Source organism: Syngnathoides biaculeatus, chromosome 20 (assembly GCF_019802595.1).
Source record: "Syngnathoides biaculeatus isolate LvHL_M chromosome 20, ASM1980259v1, whole genome shotgun sequence".
NCBI classification, from domain to species: domain Eukaryota; kingdom Metazoa; phylum Chordata; class Actinopteri; order Syngnathiformes; family Syngnathidae; genus Syngnathoides; species Syngnathoides biaculeatus.
Window position 1 is genome coordinate 12,667,728 of NC_084659.1, and position 24,103 is coordinate 12,691,830.

Here is a 24,103-nt window from a genome sequence, read left to right on the forward strand (position 1 = left end):
TTTTCGCGGAAAACCGTCGGCCTATAAAGGTGAAGCAGAGAGTGAACGGTGAAGAATAACCGTAAACAAAACTTTGTTCAAGTGAATTAAGCTCATCAGAAAATAAAAATAAAACCTTTACAAACAAACTTTAACAGTGTCAAAGTAAATCTTTCTAACTTGTTTTCTTACAGTCGCTGCACAGGTTGTTTTGTGAGTATCAAGATGGCGGATGGCGATTCCAGTTTTGGTGCGCAATGAGCCAGCCAGTCTTTTTTTTTTTTTTTTTTTTTTAGATCAGTGTCGCTAGCACACATGCGGCACTTCTTTTAAAATGTCATTTTCATTTAAAAAATATAACTTTTATCAAATATATCTAATGCTGTGTATGTAAATTCACGTCCAATATTTTATTATAAACTAGATAGGGATGATGATGATACGGAAATCACAAATTCCGGAGTTATTTGATGGCAACAACAACTCACCGGATGTGACGTTAATCCCTCAGTCTGACATAACAATATGGCGGCCACCTCACGTCTCCTCGCGTCAGCGGCGAAATGTTTTCTACGCAGATCACTGCTGGAGAAAAACAACATTAACAGAGTGAGTTGAAGAGCTTACCAGACATTGAGTATTCCCAAAATATGGTTGTATGCTAATTATTATCAAAAGAGGAGTAAGAATTTCCATGCTATTTATCTGTTTTTTTTTCGTAGGTCACCGCTGGACCACGCAGACTGTTGGCGACACAGGCTGCCCCCCAAATCGCTTTAAATGTTCCGGAAACGAAGGTGACCACTTTGGAAAATGGACTCCGTGTGGCGTCTGAGGACTCCGGGCTTTCCACCTGTACTGTAAGTTTACCAATATATTATCATACAATGTCTGTGCTCATATCAGCAGAGCGTTTATATATATATTTTTTTTTTTCAAATCATTGTATGGTGACGTCACAAAAAAGGTCAGAAAACGTATGAATCAATACAGCTTGATTTCTTTTAGGTTGGCCTGTGGATCGACGCCGGCAGTCGTTACGAGAACGAGAGAAATAACGGCACCGCGCATTTCCTGGAGCACATGGCGTTCAAGGTGAGACACCCCATTAAAAAAAAAAAAAAAAGATATGATTCCTAAAATTGTCATAATCGGTATTTTTATTGATTGTTTTACTGTGACAGGGCACCAGGAAGCGGTCACAATTGGACCTGGAGTTAGAAATCGAGAACATGGGTGCGCACCTAAATGCGTATACGTCCCGGGAGCAGACGGTGTACTACGCCAAGGCCTTCTCGAAGGATCTTCCACGAGGTAGTACTCGAACTGTATGCGTTCGGTTCATTTTCATATCATATAATCAAAATATGAAAAATGTATATATAGCTGTGGAGATCCTAGCCGACATCATCCAGAACAGCATGCTAGGCGAAGCGGAGATCGAGAGGGAACGGGGCGTGATCCTCCGGGAGATGCAGGAAGTTGAGACCAATCTCCAGGAAGTGGTCTTCGACTACCTGCACGCCACCGCGTACCAGTCCACGGCGCTCGGCCGGACAATCCTGGGCCCCACCGAGAACATAAAGTAAGGGAAAGTCCGCATCGGATCGAAACGCGCGACACGCCGTCGTTACGCGTTTTTTAATTTTATCGCGGCAGGACGATAAATAGAGGAGATCTGGTGGAGTACATCACTACCCACTACAAAGGTCCGAGAATAGTACTGGCAGCTGCTGGAGGTGAGTCCTACTAATAATGCCTAGGACCGTAATTTCCGGCCTACAGAGCGCACCGGATTATAAGACTCACCCAGTACATTTGTAAAGGGAATACCATTTGGTACATGCATAAGACGCACCTGTGTATAAGCCGCAAGTGCCCACATTGAAACACGTGATATTTATAAAAGAAAGACAGTACACAAAAAAAGTTTTCAAAGATTTAAGACCTTAGCTTAGCTTAACATAGCAACATCACGGTAGCATGAACAGGGCTGGTTTAAAAAAAAAAAAAACATACCGGTAAAAATCACTGAGACACAGCAGTAACACGCTAGAACAGCGCTAACGCCTAGCGCAGCGCTAACAGGGCTGGTTAAAAATAAAACAACGGTAAAAAAAGATAAAAAAAACAGCCACGGCAGCTACATAGTCTTTAATACCTTAGCTTAGCTTAACAGAGCTGGTTAAAAAAAAAAAAACATAAATCACTGAGATGCGGCAGGAAGACAGCAGAAACGTGCCAGCGCGGTGCTAACACTACCACAGCGCTAACAGGGCCGGTTAAAAAAAAATATTCCGGTAAAAATCACTGAGACACGGCAGTAACACAGCAGCAACACGCTAGAACATTGCTAACAGGGCTGGTTAAAAAAAAACATGCCTAAATCACTGATACGCTACGGAAACATACGAGCGCGGCGCTAACAGAGACAGTAAATAAAAAAATCACTGAGAAGCGGCAGTAACACAGCAGAAACATGGTAGCACAGCGAAAACGCTAGGACAGCGCTAACAGAGCCGGTTAAAAAAAAAAGCATACCGGTAAAAATCACTGAGACACAGCAGCAACACGCTAGCACAGTGCTAGCAGGGGCGGTTTAAAAAAACATACTTAAATCACTGAGATGCAGCAGTAACACAGCAGAAACATGCTAGCGCAGCACTAACGCTAGAAAAGCGCGAACAGGGACGGTTAAAAAAAAACCATTCCGGTAAAAATCACTGAGACACGGCAGTAACACAGCACCAACACGCTAGAACAGCGCTAACAGGGCTGGTTAAAAAAAAAAACAAACATGCCTAAATCACTGAGACGCTGCAGAAACATGCGAGCGTGGCACAAACAGACGGTTAAATAAAACAACATACCTGTAAAAATCACTGAGACGCGGAAGTAACTAAGCAGCAATATGCTAGCACAGCGCTAACAGGGGACGCTTAAAAAAATACTTAAATCACTGAGATGCGGCAGGAACACAGGAGAAACACGCTAGCGCGGCGCTAAGAGAGCCAGTTGAAAATAAAACGGTAAAAAAACTAAAAAAAGCAGCTACGCAGTGTTTTAATACCTTAGCTTAGCTTAACAGGGCCGGTTAAAAAAAAAAAAGCATACCTAAATCACTGAGACGCGGCAGTAACACAGCAGGAGCAGCGCTAATGCTATCACTGCGCTAACAGGACCGGTTAATAAAAAAAAAACATGCCAGTAAAAATCACTGAGACGCGGCAGTAACACAGCAGGAGCAGCGCTAATGCTATCACTGCGCTAACAGGACCGGTTAATAAAAAAAAAAACATGCCAGTAAAAATCACTGAGACACGGCAGTAAAACAGCGGGGACATGCTAGAGCAGTGCTAATGCTAGCACAGCACTAACAGGGCTGGTTTAAAAAAAAAAAAAAATTACTGATAAAAGTCACTTCCTCGGCACATATATTCCACCATTCTCACCCTTAACTTTTTCGCTTGAGTGCCCCCTTGCAGCCGTGAGAAAAAATGCACAAATTAGCCGCATCACCGCCTAAGCCGCAGGGTTGAAAGCGTGTGAAAAAAGTTGCGCCTTATAGGCCGGAAATTGCGGTACTTTGTGTGCATCGTTTTTCAAGTCAAATGTGCTGATTTTTCAAGTTTTATGATGTTAAATAATTTTTTTTGCGTGATGTTTCAACAGGCGTTTCTCACAACGAGCTCATCGACCTGGCCAAGTATCACTTCGGCAAGCTTCTCGGCCGGTACGAGAGCGACGCGCCGCCCGCCTGCCCCTTCACGGGAAGTGAGGTACGCGAATCGGGTTTTGGCGAGGTGAAGTTCTCGTCGCGCTTGACGGCGGTTTGCACTTTCGGGATTAACGCGAACCGTCGCCCCGTCAGATCCGCGTGCGCGACGACAAGATGCCGCTGGCCCACATCGCCATCGCCGTGGAGGCCGTCGGATGGTCCCACCCGGACACCATTCCCCTCATGGTGGCCAACACCCTCATCGGGAACTGGGACCGCTCCTTCGGCGGCGGAGTGGTGAGCACACCTCGTTTCTTAAAGGGGAAATCCAGTGCTAGGTCATGTAATACGTACTCTATTTTGACAACGTGATGTTAAATCCTCTCTCGTTTTATTTGAGAAAATTTTTATCGATAATTACGAATTTTCAGGGGAGCTGCCATTTTCGCGAGTCACATGACCTACGTGCGCGGATGTGACGTGTACCGTGCCGCAACAAAGGCTCGTTTACACGGGACAGCATTAATGCCCGGCGATGATTTCTCTGATTTATCCTCATCTGATCAAGAAATAGAAAAATCGCTTGATCGGGAAGACGGAGGAATACTTCCATACAGATTTGAACCTGTGGCTTTAATTAATGTTGAATAATCGGATGGTTCTTTGGACAGGAATGACGCGGAGCGAAATCCAGCAACCGGCCGTTAGCCGAGCTTCGGAGGCCGTTAGCCGAGCTTCGGAGGCCGTTAGCCGAGCTTCGGAGGCCGTTAGCCGAGCTTCGGAGGCCGTTAGCCGAGCTTTGGCGGTCGTCAGACTCCGCGTCACTCCTGTCCGAAGAACCATCCGCGGCTGCCGGCCCGGACCTCCAGGGGCCTTTGTTGCCGAGCTTCTGCTAACGGCCTCTGGAGCTCGCTCGTCAGACCCCACGTCATTCCCGTCCGAAGAACCATCCGCGGCTGCCGGCCCGAAGCTCCGAGGGCCTTTGTTTACGTACTCACGTCCCGCGCGTAGGCCTCTGGGTGGTCAGACTCCGGCGTCATTCCGCCCGAAGAACCATCCGAATATTCAACATTAATTTCAGCCACAGGTTCAACTCTGTATGGAAGTATTCCTCCGTCTTCCCGATCAATCAATGCTGCTATTTCTTCGTCAGATGAGGATAAATACGAGAAATCGGCGCTGGGCATAAATTGTGTCCCATGAGCCTTTGTTGCGGCACGGTACACGTCACATCCGCGCACGTAGGTCATGTGACTTGCGAAAATGGCAGCACCCCTGAAAATTCGTATTTGTCGATTTAAAAAAAAAAAAAAAAAATCTTCTCAAAACACTATTAAATGAGAGAGGATTTAACATCACATTGTCAAAATAAAATACATGTTACATGACCTATTGATACATTGTTCATGCAAACCACTGGAGTTCCCCTTTAACATCGAAACCGCTTTTTGGGCCCAGAATCTCTCCAGCAAGCTGGCCCAGATGGCGTGCCAGGGGAACCTGTGCCACAGCTTCCAGTCCTTCAACACCTGCTACACGGACACGGGTCTGTGGGGACTCTACATGGTGTGCGAGCCCGGCACCATCGACGCCATGATGCACTTCACCCAGAAAGAATGGTGCGATACCTCACACGCTTCCGGGAAGTACGCACGCAGTATTTGTAATCACGGCGGCCATCTTTTCAGGATGTCGCTCTGCACCAGCGTGACCGACGCCGAGGTGGCACGGGCCAAGAACCTTCTCAAGACGAACATGCTGCTGCACCTCGACGGTAATCTCGCCCTCGTGTTTGATCATCCCAAGATGGCGACCGTGTCGTTTATTTCTCCCCCTCGCAGGTTCCACGCCCATCTGCGAGGACATCGGCAGGCAAATGCTGTGCTACAGTCGCAGAATCCCGATGCACGAGCTCGAGACCCGGATTGACGTGAGTCCGCCGGGAGCTTTGCGATGATCGATGATTACGGCGCGTAGCGATCATGTTCAAATGACTCACCAATAGGCGATCGACGCCGCTACCATCAAGGACGTGTGCGCCAAATACGTCTTCGACAAAGCCCCTGCCGTTGCAGCAGTAGGTAAGCCGCTTTTATGGTTTATTATAACGTTTGAAAAATTAATTTTGAGGAAAATGAGTCCGTCATTACAATATTTAAAGAAGTTAAAAAAAAAAAAAAAAAACGAACAAATCAAGTACCGTATTTTCCGGCCTATAAGCCGTGACTTTTTTTCACACGCTTTCAACCCTGCGATTTATGCGGTGATGCGGCTAATTTGTGCATTTTTTTCTAACGGCCGCAAAGGGGCACTCGTGTGGAAAGTGTAAGAGTGAGACCGGTGGAATGTATGTGCCGAGGAAGTGACTTTTACAAGTATGTTTTTTTTTTTTTGTTTTGTTTTTTTTTTAAACCGGCTCTGTTAGCGCTGTGCTAGCATGTTGCCGCTGTGTTACTTCCGCGTCTCAATGATTTTTACCGGTATTTTTTTTTTTTTTTTTTTTACCGGCCCTGTTAGCGCTGTGCTAGCGTGTTGCTGCTGTGTTACTTCTCCGTTTCCGTGATTTTTATCGGTATGTTTTTTTGTTTTTTTTTTTTAACCGGCCCTGTTAGCTAGCGCCGCATCTCAGTGATTTAGTTTTTTTTGTTTTTGTTTTTTTTTTAAACCGGCTCTGTTAGCGCTGTGCTAGCATGTTGCTGCTGTGTTACTTCCGCGTCTGTGATTCTCAGTTTTTTTTTGTTTTTTTTTTTTTTCTTTTTAATCGGCTCTGTTAGCACCGCGCTAGCGTGTTTCTGCCGTGTTACTGCTGCGTCTCAGTAATTTTTACCGGTATGATTTTTTTTTTTTTTCAACCGGCCCTTTTAGCGCCACGCTAGCGTGTTTCTGCTTTGTTACTGGCACGTCTCACCGATTTGGGTATTTTTTTTTTTTTTTTTTACCACGTGGCTACTGTGTAGCTGCCATGGCTGTTTTTTTTTTTTTTTTTTTTAAATAGCCCTGTTCGTGCTACACTGTTGTTGCTATGCTAAACTACGGTATTAAAACTCTCTTTGCAAATATCTCGTGTTTCAATGGAGGCACTTGCGGCTTTTACACAGGTACGGCTTATGTTATGTACCAAATGGTATTTCCTTTACAGACCTACTGAGTGAGGCTTATTATCAGGTGCGCTCTGTAGGCCGGAAATTATGGTAAATGATAGAAGGAAAATTGACAATAAAACCCACTATAGAACATGTTTTTATAGTCCAGTTGGGCTGGCTTCAAATTCAATTTCCTATGTTTTTCCCCCTCTTACCAGGTCCAATCCAACAGCTTCCCGATTACAACCAGATCCGCAGCGGAATGTTCTGGATGAGGAACTGATCTCTCCCGCATCCCAAAATTAATAGGACACCCTCACCCCTCGGTGTGATTGTGACTCCCTGTGATTGGCTGGTCACCAGTTCAGGGTGTAAACCCCCCCGACAGCTGGGATAGGCCGCAGCACTCCCTCGACCCTTATGAGGATAAGCGGCAAAGAAGAATGGATGGATCAAAAGCAAACACCCTCTTTAAGTCATTTTAATTCATTTCATATAAAACACAGCAACACAATACTGTGATGATGATGATAATAATAATAATGATGCTATTGTCCAACTGTCATTTTTTACTCTTGCTAGCTACTTGCTCTTGCGCGGCTTTCTTCGCTTTAACCATCTCCACCAGTTCCTGTCGGGGAAACGGGACGGTTTCATATTCTTGTGCAAATATCGTTTATTGCGGCAAAATTAATAAACCCGACACCCCGTCTCACCTTGTATCTCTTCATGCAGTCTTTCTTGTTCCGTCCGGGGACGGCGGCGGCGATCTTCTCCCACCGCTCGGGCGTGCTGACTGGATAGGTCTTCAGAGCCTGCTCCAGAAGCTTCTGCTCCTCCGTGGTCCACGGGGCTGCGTTTCCGTCGCTGCCGGGGGCTTGAAATAAAACGTGTCCAAAAAAAATGAATAATTTGGCGTGTAATTTAGCGGTTTCTGCTTCGCACCCGCCACTCACCTTCGAACCTCTCCGAGGGAACGGCGTTGTCCACGGTGGGCGGCACCGAATTATGCTCCTTCTTGAATTTCTCAAAGGCCTTCCTGTTGATGTCGTCTTTCTGCAGTGGATCTGAGGTGAAATTTTTTTTTAAGCGGGATTATGGTACAATTGCGCCAAAGATAAACTTCATTTTAACACCATATGAAAATGTACCGTAATTTCTGGCCTACAAGCCGCGACTTTTTTCCCCACACGCTTTAAACTCTGCACTTTATGCGGCTAATTTGTGCGTTTTTTGTTCCTAACGGCCGCAAGGGGGAACTCGAGCGGAAAAGGTAAGAATGAGACCAGGGGAATATATGTGCCGAGGAAGTGACTTTTACCGGCCCTGTTAGCACTGCGCCAGCGCTGTGTTACTGGCGTGTCTCAGTGATTTTCACCGATATGTTTTTTTTATTTAACCGGCCTTGTTAGCGCTACCGTGTTGGTGCTGTGTTACTGGCGTGTCTCAGTGATATTTACCGGTAAGTTTTATTTTAACCAGCCTTGTTAGCGTTTGTTAACTCTTTCTGTGTACTGTCTTTCTTTTGTAAATATCTCGTGTTTCACTGTGGGCTTGCGGCTTATACGCAGGTGGGGCTTATGTATGTACCAAATGGTATTTCCTTTACAAATGTACTGGGTGAGCCTTGTAACCAGGTGCGCTCTGTAGGCCGGGAATTACGGTGTATATGAACAATTTACCAAGCCGTTGTAAATTCTTGGCTTTGTTGATGACATCTTTGGCCGTTCTCTTCATGCCGCTTGTCGAGTGTAAATTCATGTAGTTGGCAATCACCTCCCACCTGGGGAAAAAATAGAAACGTTGACACACATATGATGTTTCATTGAAACACGATATTTACAAAGAGAGTTCAATGCTAGTGCTAACGCTGAAGCAAGCGCCGCCACGGTAAATGCTAGCGCTGCACTAACAGGGTCGGTTCAAAAAAACATACCAGTAAAAATCACTGAGACATGGCAGTAACATGTTAGCGCAGCGCTAACAGGGCTGGACCGGTAAAAGTCACTTCCTCGGCACATATATTCCACCGGTCTCACTCTCACCTTTTCTGCTTGAGTGCCCCCTTGCGCCCGTTAGAAAAAATGCACAAATTAGCCGCATCACCACATAAACCGCAGGGTTGAGAGCATATGAAAAAAGTCGCGGCTTTTTAGGCCGGAAATTACGGTATATATGATTTAAAAAAAAAAAAAAAAAAAAAAAAGATCTATATCAGGGCCGTCAAACTCATTGTAGCTACAGTTTCCCACAAAAAAAATAATAAAAATCATTAATCGCCTCATCATAGTTATACATGATATTTATGAACTAGTTTTAGACTCGCAAATCAAGGGTAATGAGTTTTTCAACTATTGTCTATGTTTGGTAACAAAAAAACGCTTGCTTGCAATCTCTCAACGTTATTTATGATATGACAATTTGGAAATGTTGGTACTGATTTAAAAAAAAAAAAAAAAAAAAAAAAGCCACAGAAGTTGATACACATGATTTGCCTCCACGGGCCACATAAAATCATGTGGCAGGGCAGATCCAGCCCACGGCTCTCGAGTTTGACACCTAAAATCTTATCGAATTAAAATATGTACTATATTCTAAAACCTCTTAAAATGAATAACAGGAGTAACTTATTTTTACACACCAGGTTTTACTTGAACGTGGGTCTCCAAGTTTATTTTTATTTGACGACCCCCAGCAAGTAATTGTGATTTGGCGACGGTGCCGCAATTTGAGGAAATCCCGACACCGGCGGCTTACCTGGCGTTGGTGCCGGCCGGGAAGAGGTTGACGGCCTTGATGAGCATCTGGAGGTCTTCCTCGTTCCAGCCTTTTCCGCCCCCGCCGCCCCCTCCGCTGGCCTGCTCCGAGCTCCGGGAGGCCTGCATGGCCTGAACCTCGGCCTCCCTTTCCTTCTGGAGCTGCGCGTTCACCTCCTGCAACTGAGCGGAAAACCGCAAACAAAAAGTCCCGATTTTTTATCGATGCGATGATAGAATCTGGATTGGATTTATTCAAAATTAGTTTGACAGTAGATTAATTTTTTTTTTTTTTTGTACCTGCTTCTCAACCGCGACTTTACTGTCCTCCTTTGAAGCCGAGGCCAGGATTTCGTTGAGGGACTGCAGACTGTAAGCGGACAAGAGCACAAGCACTGAAACCTAACGGAATGGCATGTGACCAGAGAGAGCCAATCACAAGCGTCGGCTTTAGAAGGAGGAAGCGATATTTGGGGTGATTGTTTGGCTAATTTTTAAATCTAACTCGAATTGTAATTTTGGAACTTTTGAAACACGACTGCAATGTCATGACACATTTTCTCCTAGTCATGTAATTACCTAGTAATTACATAAATGTACAAATTACATATTGCTAATTTTCAAATATAACGAATTGTAATCTCGGAAATTTCCAAACGTGACTGCAATTTCATTACACATTTTCTCCCCGTCATGTAATTACATAAATTTACAAATTACATGTTGCTAATTTTCAAATATAACTAAAATTGTAATGTTGGAAATTTCCAAACACGACTGCAATATCATTTCTCATTTTGTCCCCGTCATGTAACTACTAAGTAATTACAGAAATTTACAAATTACATGTGGCTAATTTTCAAATATAACTAAAATTGTAATGTTGGAAATTTCCAAACACGACTGCAATATCATTTCTCATTTTGTCCCCGTCATGTAACTACTAAGTAATTACAGAAATTTACAAATTACATGTGGCTAATTTTCAAATATAACTCCAGTTGTAATGTTGTAAATTTCCAAACACGACTGCAATATCATTTCTCATTCTGTCCCCGTCATGTAACTACTAAGTAATTACAGAAATTTACAAATTACATGTGGCTAATTTTCAAATATAACTCAAACTGAAATGTTGGAAATGTCCAAAAGCAACTTCACTTTAACTACACATTTTCTCCCTGTCATATAATTACATAAATTTACAAATTACATGTGGTTCATTTTCAAATATAAGTCAAATTGTAATCAACACGACTGCAATTTTATTTAACATTTTTTTCCCTGTCATGTAATTACTGAGTAATTACACAAATTTACGAATTACACGTGGCTAATTTTCAAACATAATTCAAATTGTAATGTTGGAAATGCCCAAAAGCAACTTCAATTCAATTTCACATTTTCTACCTGTCATGCAATTACTAAGTAATTACACAAATTTACAAATTACATGTGGCTAATTTTCAAATATAACTCCAGTTGTAATGTTGTAAATTTCCAAACACGACTGCAATTTCATTACACGTTTTCTTCCAGTTATGTAATTACTAAGTAATTACAGAAATTTACAAATTACATGTTGCTAATTTTCTAAATATAACTCACATTGTAATCTTGGAAATTTTCAAAAGCGACTTCAATCTATTGACATTTTCTCCTAGTCATGTAATTACTAAGTAATTACATACATTTACAACTGTAACTAGTTCCTCCCCAACACTGCACATCTCTTCCAAATTCTTCTCAAAGCCACGAAAATCGAGTGCCGTAGGACAAGGCTGCTCATTACCCTGGTACGACAAGTTCAGATATGAACGACCACATCGCCGTTGTCAACCGATAACATTGATTATTTCCTCCATTTTACCTGGTGAGTTCCAGCCTATCGCAGAGCTTCTCCACCTCCTCCATCATCTTCACGTTTTCGGCCTCATTGTCGGCAAAGTAATTCCAGTTCTGCGGCATGACAGGAGAAGGGGGGTACAGTTGACAGAACTGAAAGATGAGATCCAAATCATTAACGTTCAGGGGTGGGGTGGGATTCAAACCTTGCAGGTTGTCCTGAGCTTTTGCCTCTCCTTTTTAATGGCTTTCTTCTGGCTCTCCTTCTCTTTTTTGGCCTGCTGAGCCGCCTGCTTGGCCTCTTCGTCTTCTTTCTCTTTAGCCAAACGAGCCGCCTCCAGCTCAGCCTGGCGGGCCTGAAAACACACCGTGACACCCCCCACGCCCGTTTACCTACTCTGATATCTTAAAAGTATGCAAAATGCTGAACGTTAGCAGTTGTTGTAACCCAAATGATTAATTAGGGTTGGGTTCGACGTGACAAATATTACACCTCAACTTTTTATAGCGTTTTTTTTGGTAGCGCCAAGCCTTATTCCCTATGGCATTGGTCTCAAACTGGTGGCCCGCGGCGCATTTGCGGACCGCGACATGGTATTTTATGGCCCCTACCTTAAAGGTCAAGTGTCATGAAATGGGTGATTTTTAGTATGTTATCAATGAAAACATGGCAGCCGCTATGGACCCATCCGTTTTTTTCACCACAAAATATGATTTTGACGTATACGGCTTTTTGTAACTCCCGCCATGAAAATCCTCTCGAGGGATTTGTTTTCGACAAGAAGCAGGAAGTGACGTTGGGCGCAGGTGTGCGCTCAAGTGGACCCGTTTGTTTCTATTAGTTTTACATGCGGGAAGGTAGCTCGTTGTTCTTTTGTGTTCACTAAAATGCCGGCTCGTTGCATTGCTGGATATTTGTCAAACACTCGGGAGGATGGGTTTACCCTTCATGAGTTCGGAAGAGACCCGGTTCGTCGTGAAAAATGGATTGCACGGGCGTAAGGGACGAGAGCTTCGTGGTTTCCAAATGACAGGTAGGTGTGTGTATATAGCTACTGAAAAAAATAATAGTTTAGGGCGGACCAAGTAATCCGTGTCTCATAACGTAACAAAAGATCCGCGTACGTATGACGGGGGTGCTAATTGTGTCAAAGTGCGTGTCGGGCGGCTTCCGCGTCGGGTTCGCTAGCGAAGGCTGCCGCGTCGGGCTCGAAAACGGCGGCGGCTATGAACCAGCAAAAGCGCGCTCAGCCGAGTATGACGACAACGCCGTAAAGCGGCCCAGGCTCGGCGCCGAAAATGACCCACCTTGGCCGAAGCCGCGTCCACCGGTCACGTTGTCGTCGCACGTAGCTTTGAGTGCGCCATTGCCAGCAGTGTTGTTCATAGCCGCTAATAAGCTACGCCGCTGACAATGGTCCACTCAGCCACGAGCGACGACAACACCGTAAAGCGACCCAGCTCGGCGCCACCCCGGCCGAAGCAGTGATCGGCTTGTCGCACCGGGCCACGGCGTTGTGATCACTCACGGCTGAGTACGCTACACGGTGTCATACTATCGGGGAGTCTGTTGTTAGTTCGAAGTGATCCGCATATCATCTAAATATGGCTCGAAATGAAAGGGTAATATTGCCACTTCACTCGATTGTGAGATGTTCTTCCGTGTCAGAAGGGGCGTGTTCGTCTCCCACAGTAGGGGCCACAGCGTGTTTTCAATGGCAAATGTCCGAGATGATGTCACGGGCAGGGGATGCAGCCAATATGGCGACCACTTGAATGCCGAACGACACTTCCGCAACTTTGCGCATGGATGACGGGCTCTCCGCTCATATTTATTCTTTCGTATAGACATTGAAGTGAACAATGTTATATGTATTTTTCGTTTCAATATCTATTTTCCAATGTTTGTAGGCATGACACTAGAGCTTTAAACTCTTACCCGCTCCTTTTCTTCCTGCTCCCGCTTCTTGGCTTCGGCTTTTGCCTTCTTCTCGGACTCCTTCCGGGCTTTTTCGTCTTCCTTGAACTTCTTTATCCTGGGATCGCAACTGTAGGCGGTATCTGTGACGGAGATACGGAACGCGTCAAGGCCCGGCGATCCCCTCAAGCGCGACCACGCTGCGTCTCAAGTCTCTGTACCAACTAGTGTTCGTATTCTGATCATCTCCTCCTTCTTCCTCTGAGCTCGGGAGGCCCGGTTCTGCTTTTCGATCCATCTCCGCTCATCTCGGCTGCACGGCAACAACATTTTTTTTTACGCTTGTCAGACAAAAAAAAAGCACCAAACAAAATGTTTACCATTCTGCTTTCTCCTTCTCCTCTTCATCCAAGTACGAGAACTCCCTCCAGGAATCAAAATTGTACCTGCAACAACGAAAATGAGTTCAAATATTGGTACGTTCCGTTAGGCGCGACCCAAAACGGCGCCGTATGGAATTTTTTGCGGCGCGGCACTCGTGACAACATGCCGAAAATGGATCCCGCGTACCAAAACGAGTAGAAGTTATCCACTTCTTCGAAGGAGGACTGGATGGTTCCGAGGTCGGGCACGTGCTTTTTCGTCGACCACCGGGAATTTCGCTCGAAAACGGCCGGAAACACCTGGAAAAAGTTCTCTTTGCCTTCGCTCTTGGAAGGCATGCTGTTGTCGAACGTGGGATCGACGCTGTCGAACGCTCGCCTCTTCACGGGGTCGGAGAGCGCTTCGATAGCTGTCGTTAATATATTAAAAAACAAATCAAAAAGGAGATGAGGAGAGAGCACCTGATGAATAAAAAAAAATAATAATAATAATCTCCCAGTCATGTAATTACCAAGTATTTACAAAAATTTACAAATTACATGTAGCTAATTTTCATATAGAACTCAAATCGTAATCTTGGAAATTTCCAAATGCGACTGCAAGTTCACTTCACATTTTCTTCCAGTAATGTAATTACCAAGTAATTACATAAATTTACAAATTATACGACTGCAAGTTCCCTACACATTTGCTCCAAGTCATGTAACTACTATGTAATTACATAAATTTACAAATTACATGTGGTTAATTTTCAAATATAACTCAAATCGTAATCTTGGAAATTTCCAAAAGTGACTGCAGTGATGTAACTACTAAGTAATTATATATATTTTACAAATTATATGTCGCTAATTTTCAAATATAACTCAAATTGTAATTTTGGAACTTTCCAAACGCGACAGCAATTTCATGACATATTTTCTCCGTCATGAAATTATTAGTGATTGCACAAATTTACAAGTTACATGTGGCTAATTTTCAAATATAATTCATAATGTTATCTCTGAAATTCCCAAAAGTGACTGCAATTTCATTATACATTTTCTCCCTGTAATGTAATTACTAAGTATTTACATACATTTACAAATTACATGTGACACATTTTCAAATATAACTCAAATTGTAATGTCTGAAATTTCCAAAAGCGACTGCAATTTCATTACATATTTTCTCCCAGTCATGTAATTACTCAGTGATTCCATAAATGTATAGATAATGTGGCTAATTATCAAATATAACTCAAATTGTAATCCTGGAAATTTCCAAACGCGACTGCAATTTTATTACACATTTTCTCCCAGTCATGTAATTACTAAGTAATTACATACATTTAGAAATTACATGTGGGTAATTTTCAAACATAACTCAAATTGTAATCTTGAAACTTTCCAAACGCAACTGCGATTTCATGACACATTTTCTCCCAGTCATGTAATTACTCAGTGATTCCATAAATGTATAGATAATGTGGCTAATTATCAAATATAACTCAAATTGTAATCCTGGAAATTTCCAAAAGTGACTGCAATTTCATTACACATTTTCTTCCAGTCATGTAATTACTAAGTAATTGTATAAATTTACAAATTACAAGTGGCTAATTCTCAAATATAAATTAAATTGTAATCTTGGAAATTTCCAAACGCGACTGCAATTTCATTACACACACACATACACACACACACACACACACAAAAAACAACAACAATGCAATATACCTTTAGTGATACACGTGAAATAGTCATTGTCGCCTTCGGAAATCTGCTCTCCTGCAGCTTTCCTTTTGTCGGGATGGTGCTTCAACACAATGGCTTTGTCTGTTCAGAAACAATCATTTTTTTAAAAAATAATAAAATAAATTAAAAAAAAAGATTTAGTGCCAAAATCATGCAGCAACGAACACGTCGATGAAACAGGCTAAGTAAGACACAGCAACACGTTTTTTTTGCATTGTTGTCATTTGTATTTGTATTCCAAAATGAAATAATAACATATCACCCCAAAAAAATAAAATAAAATATTGCACACCCGAAAGTCGGAAGCATACTTACGAGCAGCTTTGATCTGTTTCTGAGTGGCTTTGTATCGCAAGTGCGGAAGACCGAGGACGGCGTAGTGGTCTTGATTCTGACGAGGCAACAAAAAAAAATTAAAATAAATAAACGCACACGGGCAAATTGTGAGCGGACAAAAAAAAAAAAAGTACATCATATTTAAAAATGAAGCAGATTCCTCCATTTTTTGGGGGGAAAAATTCAGAATTCAACCAAAAGTTTCATGACAATTTTTTTCATTTATCTTGTATGTTTTAAATTGCCTTTAATCATATTTGTACTGACCACAATAGACACTCAACTTCATCCTTTTATCATTTCATCATCATTTTATCCTTATTTTTTTTTTAATCCATTGTGACATTTTACAGCTTTCTAGCACTTGTGGAATTTAAATTCAAAGAGTTTTTATTTTGAAAGAGACCCTCTGATGTCGTTTGCCGACATTGACAGTGACAAAGAATTTATTGTTATTATTTCGTTTATCTTTATGAGGTGCATCTGTGACTCATATCAATATTCGGCTTTCATCCTTTAAACCACTGGTGTCAAACGCAAGGCCCGTGGGCCGGATCCGGCCCAGCACGTGACTTTTACGTGGCCCGCACAGGCAAATCTACTGTGTCAAGTTTTATGATTTTTGCGAAAATATGTAGCAATATTTTACAATGTTATCTACCATAAATGATAACATTGAGTTATTACAAGCATTTTTGTGTTCCCAAACATGAACAATAATTGAAAAACTCATTACAATGGATTTTTGAGTTGAAAACTAGTTGATGTAAATATGGTGAGGGGAACTGCAACTACAATATGTCCCATGATTTTTTTTTATTATCTATTTATTATTTTTCAAATTTTTTTCTTTTTTAATTCAACATACCTTCCAGTCCTTGGGATCGAGCGTCCGCAGCAACGGATGCTCGACCAGCCGAAAGTCTTCATCCTCCGACTCCTCCGAAGACTCCTCCTCCTCCTCCAACTCCTGAAAGGAAGTCGACGCGTTCCTGTTCCTCCTCTTCACGTAGGCCTCGAACCAGCGGCCCACCGGCTCCACCTGAACCTGCACGGAGGCTAACGACGGGAGAAAAAAAAGAAAAAAAAAACAACAACAAAATAAACGCCCCGCTCCTAAAAACTATTCTGGCCATCATTTCTTTTTGAAAATTAATTTTACTGACACGACAATTTGAATTACTGCCAGTTGTTATCATTCAAACGGTCATGATTGTTTCCGAGAAAAATATTACCAATATTCTTCAAAGTTTTGCATGCAAAAATCTCTTGACAGTTGTGTCCCATTATTTGTTGCAACACAAATTTATGAAAGTGTCAGAACTATTTTTCACTACTTTACTGTTATTACGATACCATAAATAAAAGTCTTATGCGTTTATGACTATTTAGGATGACTTGTGTATTTATATCCACCCAATATGAATTACATATTTTTTCTCTTCCAAGCGTCTTCACCGTGATTGACCAAATTATATGAAAACAACCCAAAGAGTTCATCTTAAAAGTATAGATGTTTGATTATTTTACATGACAGTTCATAATTATAAGTAAACAAAACAATTCCACATGGCAAATATAGTCAAGATTAATGATACAATAATGTCATACAGAAAAATCACTGCATGTGCACCCATGAAGGGGGGTAGTTATGCAACAGTCGCATTAGTTGGAACAGCTTTCATTTCTTTAAAGTATATGAAGACATATTTTGTTTCGATGCAATCATAATATTTGCTGTCTGCTTTCAAACACGTTGCTAATTAAACTTGCTAACAAACTCTGCCGTAGCTTAGCAGGCTACGTCCCGCTGGCCTCATAGATAGTCATTCAAATCTTACCGGCAACCTCTTGAAACACAGTGGTTTCGTCGCCGTCCGCCGCTTCTAATATCATTTTTACAAGGTTGTCAGCGCGAACATTAAAAGTGGTAATATTCCAATTATGCTTTTTTTGAAGGGGCTTCAAATTCCGGATGGCTTATTTACACACCACATGGACGTCCATTAAAAAAGAAGACATTCGCGAGAAACTCCGAGTGTCACGCTGTAAAGCATTCCGTGTTACTTTTGGCGCTCCCGAATATTTGGACCGCTTCAAGGACGTTGCCCTCCCCTCGCCCCCTCAAAAAAATGTTTCGTCACTTTAATTAAAATGATACATTTTACATCATGTATTATTTTTTTGCAAGGTTGTTAAATATTTATTCAGTGTAAAAGAATTCAAATAAATCGGGGGACAATTTTTGCGTCGGTAATCACCCTCCGCCATGTATTTCCGGTCGAGCGACGGAAACGCAAAGCTGCTGTGTAATCGTACTATTTAGCCGCTCGTCCACTGATAGTCAATAACAATCAATTCCCAAATTAAATATGCCGGATTATTTAGGAGATGACCAGAGGAAGACAAAAGAGGAGGACAAAGATGACTCGCCAATCAGAGGTGTGTTTTCAAAAGATAGAAAGAGAAAGCGTCTTGTATTTTTAGTTAATATCAGATATTAGCTGCCTGAGCTAAAGTTAGCTAGGTCGGTAACCGCGAGATTTATCTTGACAAATAAAATGTTAATTGTTCAGGGATAAAGTGTTGACATTTTTGACATTATCATCAAAATGTCAGTTTTTCTTAGCGACTCAATACAAACTCAAGATCCCGCTTGTCATAACAATGCCAGTTGTCTGACTTTGTGTTCATTTCCCATCCAGCTTTGGATGAAGGCGACATCGCTCTGCTGAAGACTTACGTGAGTACCCCCCCCCCCCATAATAATCCAAGTCATAATCATGAAACACATTTGTGCGTTTTAATCACCGTAAATGTTATGCATCACCAGGGTCAAAGCACTTACTCCAGGCAGATAAAACAAGTGGAGGATGACATCCAACAGCTGCTCAAAAAGATCAACGAGCTTACAGGTGAATTTAAAAGGACTCCTCAAATAGGAACTGTAAACCTTAATTTACATAAACTGCAAATACCATATCAACATACCGTATGGTTTTCTGACTGTGCCAGGTATTAAGGAGTCGGACACGGGACTGGCGCCACCCGCTCTCTGGGATCTTGCCGCTGACAAACAGACTCTTCAAAGTGAACAACCGCTACAAGTTGCAAGGTGTTTTTTTTTTTTTTTTTAAATCATATTTAGTAAGGATTTGCAAAATATTGGAAAGATTTGGAGGAATTGAAGTGAACATGTTTCAGTGGCTGTGAATTTGATTTAAAATCTTAGCTGTAATTACTTCAAGATTTAGAAACTCATGAAGAGTAAAAATGAGTGAAGCGATCTTCAGAACAGTCTCCAGGGGTGAATATTTAGTTTGAACGTAAGAGTAGATGTGGGCATACTCAGTAGAATACTAGCGGGAGAGAATATGCCAGAAGAATGGAGGAAAAGTGCGCTAATCCCATTTTTAAGAACAAAGGCGATCTCCAGAGCTGTGGAAACTACAGAGGATTAAAGATGATAAGCCACACAATGAAGTGATGGGAAAGAGTAGTGGAAGGTAGATTCAGGACAGAAGTAAGTATCTGCGAGCAACAGTGCGGTTTCATGCCTAGAAAGAGTACCACAGATGCATTATTTGCCTTGAGGATGCTCGTGCAAAAGGACAGAGAAGGTCTAAAGGAGCTACATTGTGTTTTTGTAGACCTAGAGAAAGCCTATGACGGAGTACCAAGAGAGGAACTGTTGTACTCCATGCGCAAGTCTGGTGTGGCAGAGAAATATGTTAGAATAGTACAGGACATGTATGAGGGCATCAGAACAGCGGTGAGGTGTGCCGTTGGTGTGTTAGAAGAATTTAAGGGAGAGGTGGGACTGCATCAGGGATGCGCGCTGAGCCCCTTCCTGTTTGCGGTAGTAATGGATACCTCTGCAGTGACAGCTGGGAGCAAGCGTAGGAAAAATTAGAAAGATGGAGGCACGCACTGGAAAGGAGAGGAATGAAGCGGGTTGGAATACTTGGCGGAAGGTGTCTGGTGTTCTATGTGACAGAAGAATCTCCGCTAGTATGAAGGATTTATAAAACAGTGGCGAGGCCGACCATGACGGACGGATTAGAGACGGTGGCACTGAAGAAACAACAGGAAGCAGAACTGGAGGTGGCAGAAATGAAGATGTTGCTTGGAGTGTTTTGGAGACAAGGTTCGAGAGAGCAGACTTCGATGTCCAGAGGCGAGAGAGTGAGTATATTGGTAGAAGGGTGCTGAGGATGGAGCTGCCAGGCAAAAAAGAGCGAGAGAGGAAGACCAAAGAAAAGGTGGATGGATGTGGTGAGGGAGGACATGAAGACTGTGGGTGTCAAGGAAGAGGATGCACGAGATAGGCTTAGATGGAAAAAGATGACACGCTGTGGCGAACCCTAACGGGACAAGCCGAAAGAAGTAGATGTGGGCTTCCTGCTCCCGGCGTTGTATTTGAACTTTTTTTTTTTTTTTTTTTAAACAGATGCACAAAGATAATCAACGCGGACTCCGAGGACCCCAAATACATCATCAATGTCAAGCAGTTTGCCAAGTTTGTGGTGGACCTGAGCGATCAGGTGGCGCCCACTGACATCGAGGAAGGGATGAGAGTTGGGTGAGGAAGGATTAAAAAAAAAAAAAAAAAAAAAAGAAGAATTCCAATTAGCGACGAGAGCTCAGTTTCTGACGCCGGAAACTTCATTTTTGTCCTTTTAGTGTCGACAGAAACAAATATCAGATCCATATTCCCCTGCCTCCTAAAATTGATCCAACCGTCACCATGATGCAGGTACAAACGCAGCAGCCAAACGTCTATATTTACAAATGACATATTAATTTACAATGCGTGTTGCTAAGTAACTCTTAATTGTTCTCGTTGTAGGTGGAGGAGAAACCCGATGTGACCTACAGTGACGTCGGTGGCTGTAAGGAACAGATTGAAAAGTTGCGGGAAGTAGTTGAGACGCCCCTGCTCCACGTGAGTCGTGCACCTCGCGCACTGGATTAGTCCAAAATCAAAACATGTTACCCACAATCCAAATAAAAATTACGATTACAGTACACGATTCTGATCCGATCGGTGAATTCTAGGTCCGACCGGTTAATCGATTTGTTTTCTTTATCTCTCGCCAGCCCGAGCGCTTCGTCAACCTGGGCATCGAGCCTCCGAAAGGCGTGCTGCTGTTCGGACCGCCCGGTACCGGAAAGACTCTGTGCGCCCGTGCCGTGGCCAACCGGACGGACGCCTGCTTCATCAGAGTCATCGGGTCTGAACTGGTCCAGAAGTACGTGGGCGAGGTAAGAGCGGCCGAGATCACATACCGGATTTTCACGGCTATAAGGCCCACCGTATTAAAAGGCGCAGTGTCAGATGCGGGTGCAATTCCAGAATTTAATACACAAAGAAAGTAAATCGTATTTTTAGGCGCAGGCACTGTGACGCTCGAGAGACAGTGAGGCACAATTCCACCTTTTAATTATGTAAGCAGAAGAACAAGCTTACACTTTTTTTCTCCCCGCACTACGAGCGGTGGAAGCGAGTCACGAGTCAACACACTGACAGTGTAAATCGTGAGTTCAGTTGTACTTTATTTAAGGATTTAACTGTGTAGCTAGACAGTATAGCTGTATAGAGATACTAGCCGAAACCATGGTGTAGTGTGCATGCACGCTTTTTAAATACTTCAATAAAGTACAACCAAGTTCACTGTTTTCAATGTTAGATGCTTCATAAAAGTACAACCAAACTCGAGTTTTCCTCCGGGTGCCTTTTTAAATAGCGTGCATGCATGCTACCGTATGCTTTAAAGGGGAAATCCAGTGGTTTGCATGAACAGTGTATCCAATAGGTTATGTAATATGTACCCTATATTTTAATATGTACCCTCTCTCATTTAGTGTTTTGAGAAGATTTTTTAAATCGACAAATATGAATTTTCAGGGGTGCTGCCATTTTCGCAAGTCACATGACCTACGTGCGCGGATGTGACGTGTACCGTGCCGCAACAAAGGCTCGATTACATGGGACACCATTTATGGCCAGCACCGATTTCTCGTATTTATCCTCATCTGACGAAGAAATAGCAGTATTGATTGATCGGGAAGACGGAGGAATACTTCCATACAGATTTGAACCTGTGGCTGTAATTAATATTTTTCGGGCGGAATCTGACTACCCAGAAGCCTACGCCTGACATAAGTGCGTAAACAAAGGCCCCCGGGAGCTCCGGGCCGGCACCCGCGGATTGTTCTTCGGACGGGAATGACGCGTTGTATGACGAGCGAGCTCCGGCGGCGAGCCGCGGGCAGAGCTTCCGGGAGGCGGAGGCCATTAGCCCCGGACGCCGAAGCTAGGCTAAAGGCTTCCGCCGCCACTGAGGCTCGGCTAAAGGCCTCCGCCGCCTGGAAGCTCGGCTGCCTTTAGCGTCCTCTCCACGCCCACACTTCCTCCTGGAACTTCCACTAGCTGTCCTCTTACAGGTCCTCTTTTCCTCGATGTAACTAGCGTGTCAGTAGGAAATGCTTCCAGTCGGTTACAAATTTTGGACAACGGATCATGTGTAAGGCGCTCCGCATTATAAGGCACCCTCTCCATTTTGGAGAAAATTCAAGATATTTATGTGCCTTATAGCTGTGAAAATGGGGTACATATGTTTTTTTTTTTTTGTTTGTTTGTTTTTTTTATCATCCTAACTAATGATTTCACCTCCATTTAGGGAGCACGAATGGTGCGTGAGCTCTTTGAGATGGCCAGGACCAAAAAGGCGTGTCTCATCTTTTTTGATGAAATTGATGCCATTGGAGGTACGCTGTCCACTTCTTTTTTTATTTTGATGCAGGATTTTATTTCGCCTGATGATTGTATCCCGTTCTGTTTTCGAACCGACAAGGCGCGCGGTTCGACGACGGCGCCGGCGGGGACAACGAGGTGCAGAGGACCATGCTGGAGCTCATCAACCAGCTGGACGGCTTCGACCCGCGCGGCAACATCAAAGTGCTGATGGCCACCAACAGACCGGACACCCTGGACCCGGCCTTGATGAGACCCGGACGTTTGGACAGGAAGATTGAGTTCAGCTTGCCTGATCTGGAGGTGGGTCACCCCTCACAATTCAGCCCCCCCCCCCCCCCCAAAAAAAAAAAATATTTCAAAATATTTCCTCAAATATGATTTTATTTTGGGCTTCAGGGTCGCACGCACATTTTCAAGATCCACGCTCGTTCCATGAGCGTGGAGAGAGACATTCGCTTTGAGCTGCTCGCTCGCCTCTGTCCCAACAGCACAGGTAAAAAAAAAAAAAAAAACTGAATGGAGTGGAAACTGTTGACATGTTTTCCCATCGTGACATTTTTTAATATTCTTGCCAGGTGCTGAGATTCGCAGCGTGTGCACCGAAGCCGGCATGTTTGCCATCAGAGCTCGCAGGAAGATCGCCACCGAGAAGGACTTCCTGGAGGCCGTGAACAAAGTCATCAAGTCTTACGCCAAGTTCAGCGCCACCCCCAGATACATGACCTACAATTAAGTGTTTTCCAGTTTGGCTTTTTACTTCAAGCAGGTAGTCAAGAAATATGTCTTTTTGTCGTCAGATGTTAAAAATAAAAGTTTACTCCACGAGTCAAGAAAATTCTTTTTAAAAGGATTACTGTGAACAAAATAAGTATTTGAACACCTTGCTATATTGCAAGTTCTCCCACTTGGGAATCAGGGAGGGGTCTGAAATTTTCATTGTAGGTGCATGTCCCCTGTGAGAGAGATCTAAAAAGAAAAATCACAATGTATGATTTTTTTTTAACAGTTTGTGTGACACAGCTGCAAAGAAGTATTTGAAAACCTGAGAAAACAATGTTAATATTTGGTACAGTAGCCTTTGTTTGCAATTACAGAGGTCAAACGTTTCCTGTAGTTGTTCACCAGGTTTGCACACACTGCAGGAGGGATTTTGGCCCACTCCTCCACACAGAACTTCTCTAGATTAGACAGGTTTCTGGGCTGTTGCTGAGAAATACGGAGTTTCCGCTCCCTCCAAAGATTTTCTTTTGGGTTTAGGTCTAGAAACTGGCTAGGTCACGCCAGAACCTTGATATGCTTCTTACGGAACCACTCCTTGGTTTTCCTGCTTTGCTTTGCTTCGGGTCATTGTCATGTCGAAAGACCCGGCCATGGCCCATCTTCAATGCTCTGACTGAGGGAAAGAGGTTGTTCCCCAAGATCTCTCAATACATGACCGCGGTCATCCTCTCCTTAATACAGTGCAGTCGTCCTGTCCCATGTGCAGAAAAAAAAAACCCCAAAGAATGATACTACCACTCCCATGCTTCACAGAAGGGATGGTGTTCTCGGGATGGAACTCATCATTCGTCTTCCTCCAAACACTGTT

General features: G+C 43.2%; 3 protein-coding genes across 3 annotated transcripts; 2 read left to right on the forward strand and 1 right to left on the reverse strand.

Moving 5' to 3' along the window:
* Positions 1–431: 431 nt before the first annotated feature.
* Positions 432–7,495, forward strand: pmpcb (peptidase, mitochondrial processing subunit beta). Its single transcript, XM_061806685.1, has 13 exons — positions 432–588; positions 702–839; positions 988–1,074; positions 1,164–1,293; positions 1,366–1,564; positions 1,639–1,718; positions 3,652–3,758; positions 3,851–3,994; positions 5,156–5,316; positions 5,386–5,471; positions 5,539–5,627; positions 5,703–5,778; positions 6,999–7,495. Exons 1-13 carry the CDS (start codon positions 505–507, stop codon positions 7,061–7,063), a joined length of 1,446 nt encoding a protein of 481 aa, XP_061662669.1. The 5' UTR covers positions 432–504; the 3' UTR covers positions 7,064–7,495.
* dnajc2 (DnaJ (Hsp40) homolog, subfamily C, member 2) lies at positions 7,278–17,824 on the reverse strand. The gene is made up of 16 exons (XM_061806684.1): positions 17,597–17,824; positions 16,624–16,814; positions 15,735–15,810; positions 15,402–15,500; positions 13,870–14,092; positions 13,680–13,745; positions 13,521–13,612; positions 13,321–13,442; positions 11,588–11,737; positions 11,407–11,495; positions 9,837–9,906; positions 9,538–9,719; positions 8,463–8,563; positions 7,737–7,847; positions 7,497–7,657; positions 7,278–7,411 (listed from the first exon to the last, which is right to left on the reverse strand). The coding sequence occupies exons 1-16, from the start codon at positions 17,649–17,651 to the stop codon at positions 7,343–7,345; spliced, it is 1,857 nt and encodes a 618-aa protein (XP_061662668.1). The 5' UTR covers positions 17,652–17,824; the 3' UTR covers positions 7,278–7,342.
* A 189-nt stretch (positions 17,825–18,013) lies between these two features.
* Positions 18,014–23,340, forward strand: psmc2 (proteasome 26S subunit, ATPase 2). The gene is made up of 12 exons (XM_061806686.1): positions 18,014–18,197; positions 18,461–18,498; positions 18,589–18,670; positions 18,771–18,870; positions 20,206–20,337; positions 20,439–20,511; positions 20,605–20,700; positions 20,856–21,020; positions 22,439–22,526; positions 22,613–22,815; positions 22,912–23,008; positions 23,091–23,340. Exons 1-12 carry the CDS (start codon positions 18,128–18,130, stop codon positions 23,246–23,248), a joined length of 1,302 nt encoding a protein of 433 aa, XP_061662670.1. The 5' UTR covers positions 18,014–18,127; the 3' UTR covers positions 23,249–23,340.
* The last annotated feature ends 763 nt before the right edge of the window (positions 23,341–24,103 follow it).

Coding starts and splice junctions, on each gene's coding strand:
- pmpcb (XM_061806685.1), top strand. CDS start 505: ATGGCGGCCACCTCACGTCTCCTCGCGTCAGCGGCGAAATGTTTTCTA. Junction 1,719..3,651: donor AGTACTGGCAGCTGCTGGAG/GTGAGTCCTACT, acceptor ATGTTTCAACAG/GCGTTTCTCACAACGAGCTC. Junction 3,995..5,155: donor GCTCCTTCGGCGGCGGAGTG/GTGAGCACACCT, acceptor TTTTGGGCCCAG/AATCTCTCCAGCAAGCTGGC.
- dnajc2 (XM_061806684.1), bottom strand. CDS start 17,651: ATGATATTAGAAGCGGCGGACGGCGACGAAACCACTGTGTTTCAAGAG. Junction 15,811..16,623: donor TCGATCCCAAGGACTGGAAG/GTATGTTGAATT, acceptor TTGCCTCGTCAG/AATCAAGACCACTACGCCGT. Junction 13,443..13,520: donor CAGAATACGAACACTAGTTG/GTACAGAGACTT, acceptor TCTCCGTCACAG/ATACCGCCTACAGTTGCGAT.
- psmc2 (XM_061806686.1), top strand. CDS start 18,128: ATGCCGGATTATTTAGGAGATGACCAGAGGAAGACAAAAGAGGAGGAC. Junction 20,338..20,438: donor GAGGAAGGGATGAGAGTTGG/GTGAGGAAGGAT, acceptor TTGTCCTTTTAG/TGTCGACAGAAACAAATATC. Junction 22,816..22,911: donor TCAGCTTGCCTGATCTGGAG/GTGGGTCACCCC, acceptor TTTGGGCTTCAG/GGTCGCACGCACATTTTCAA.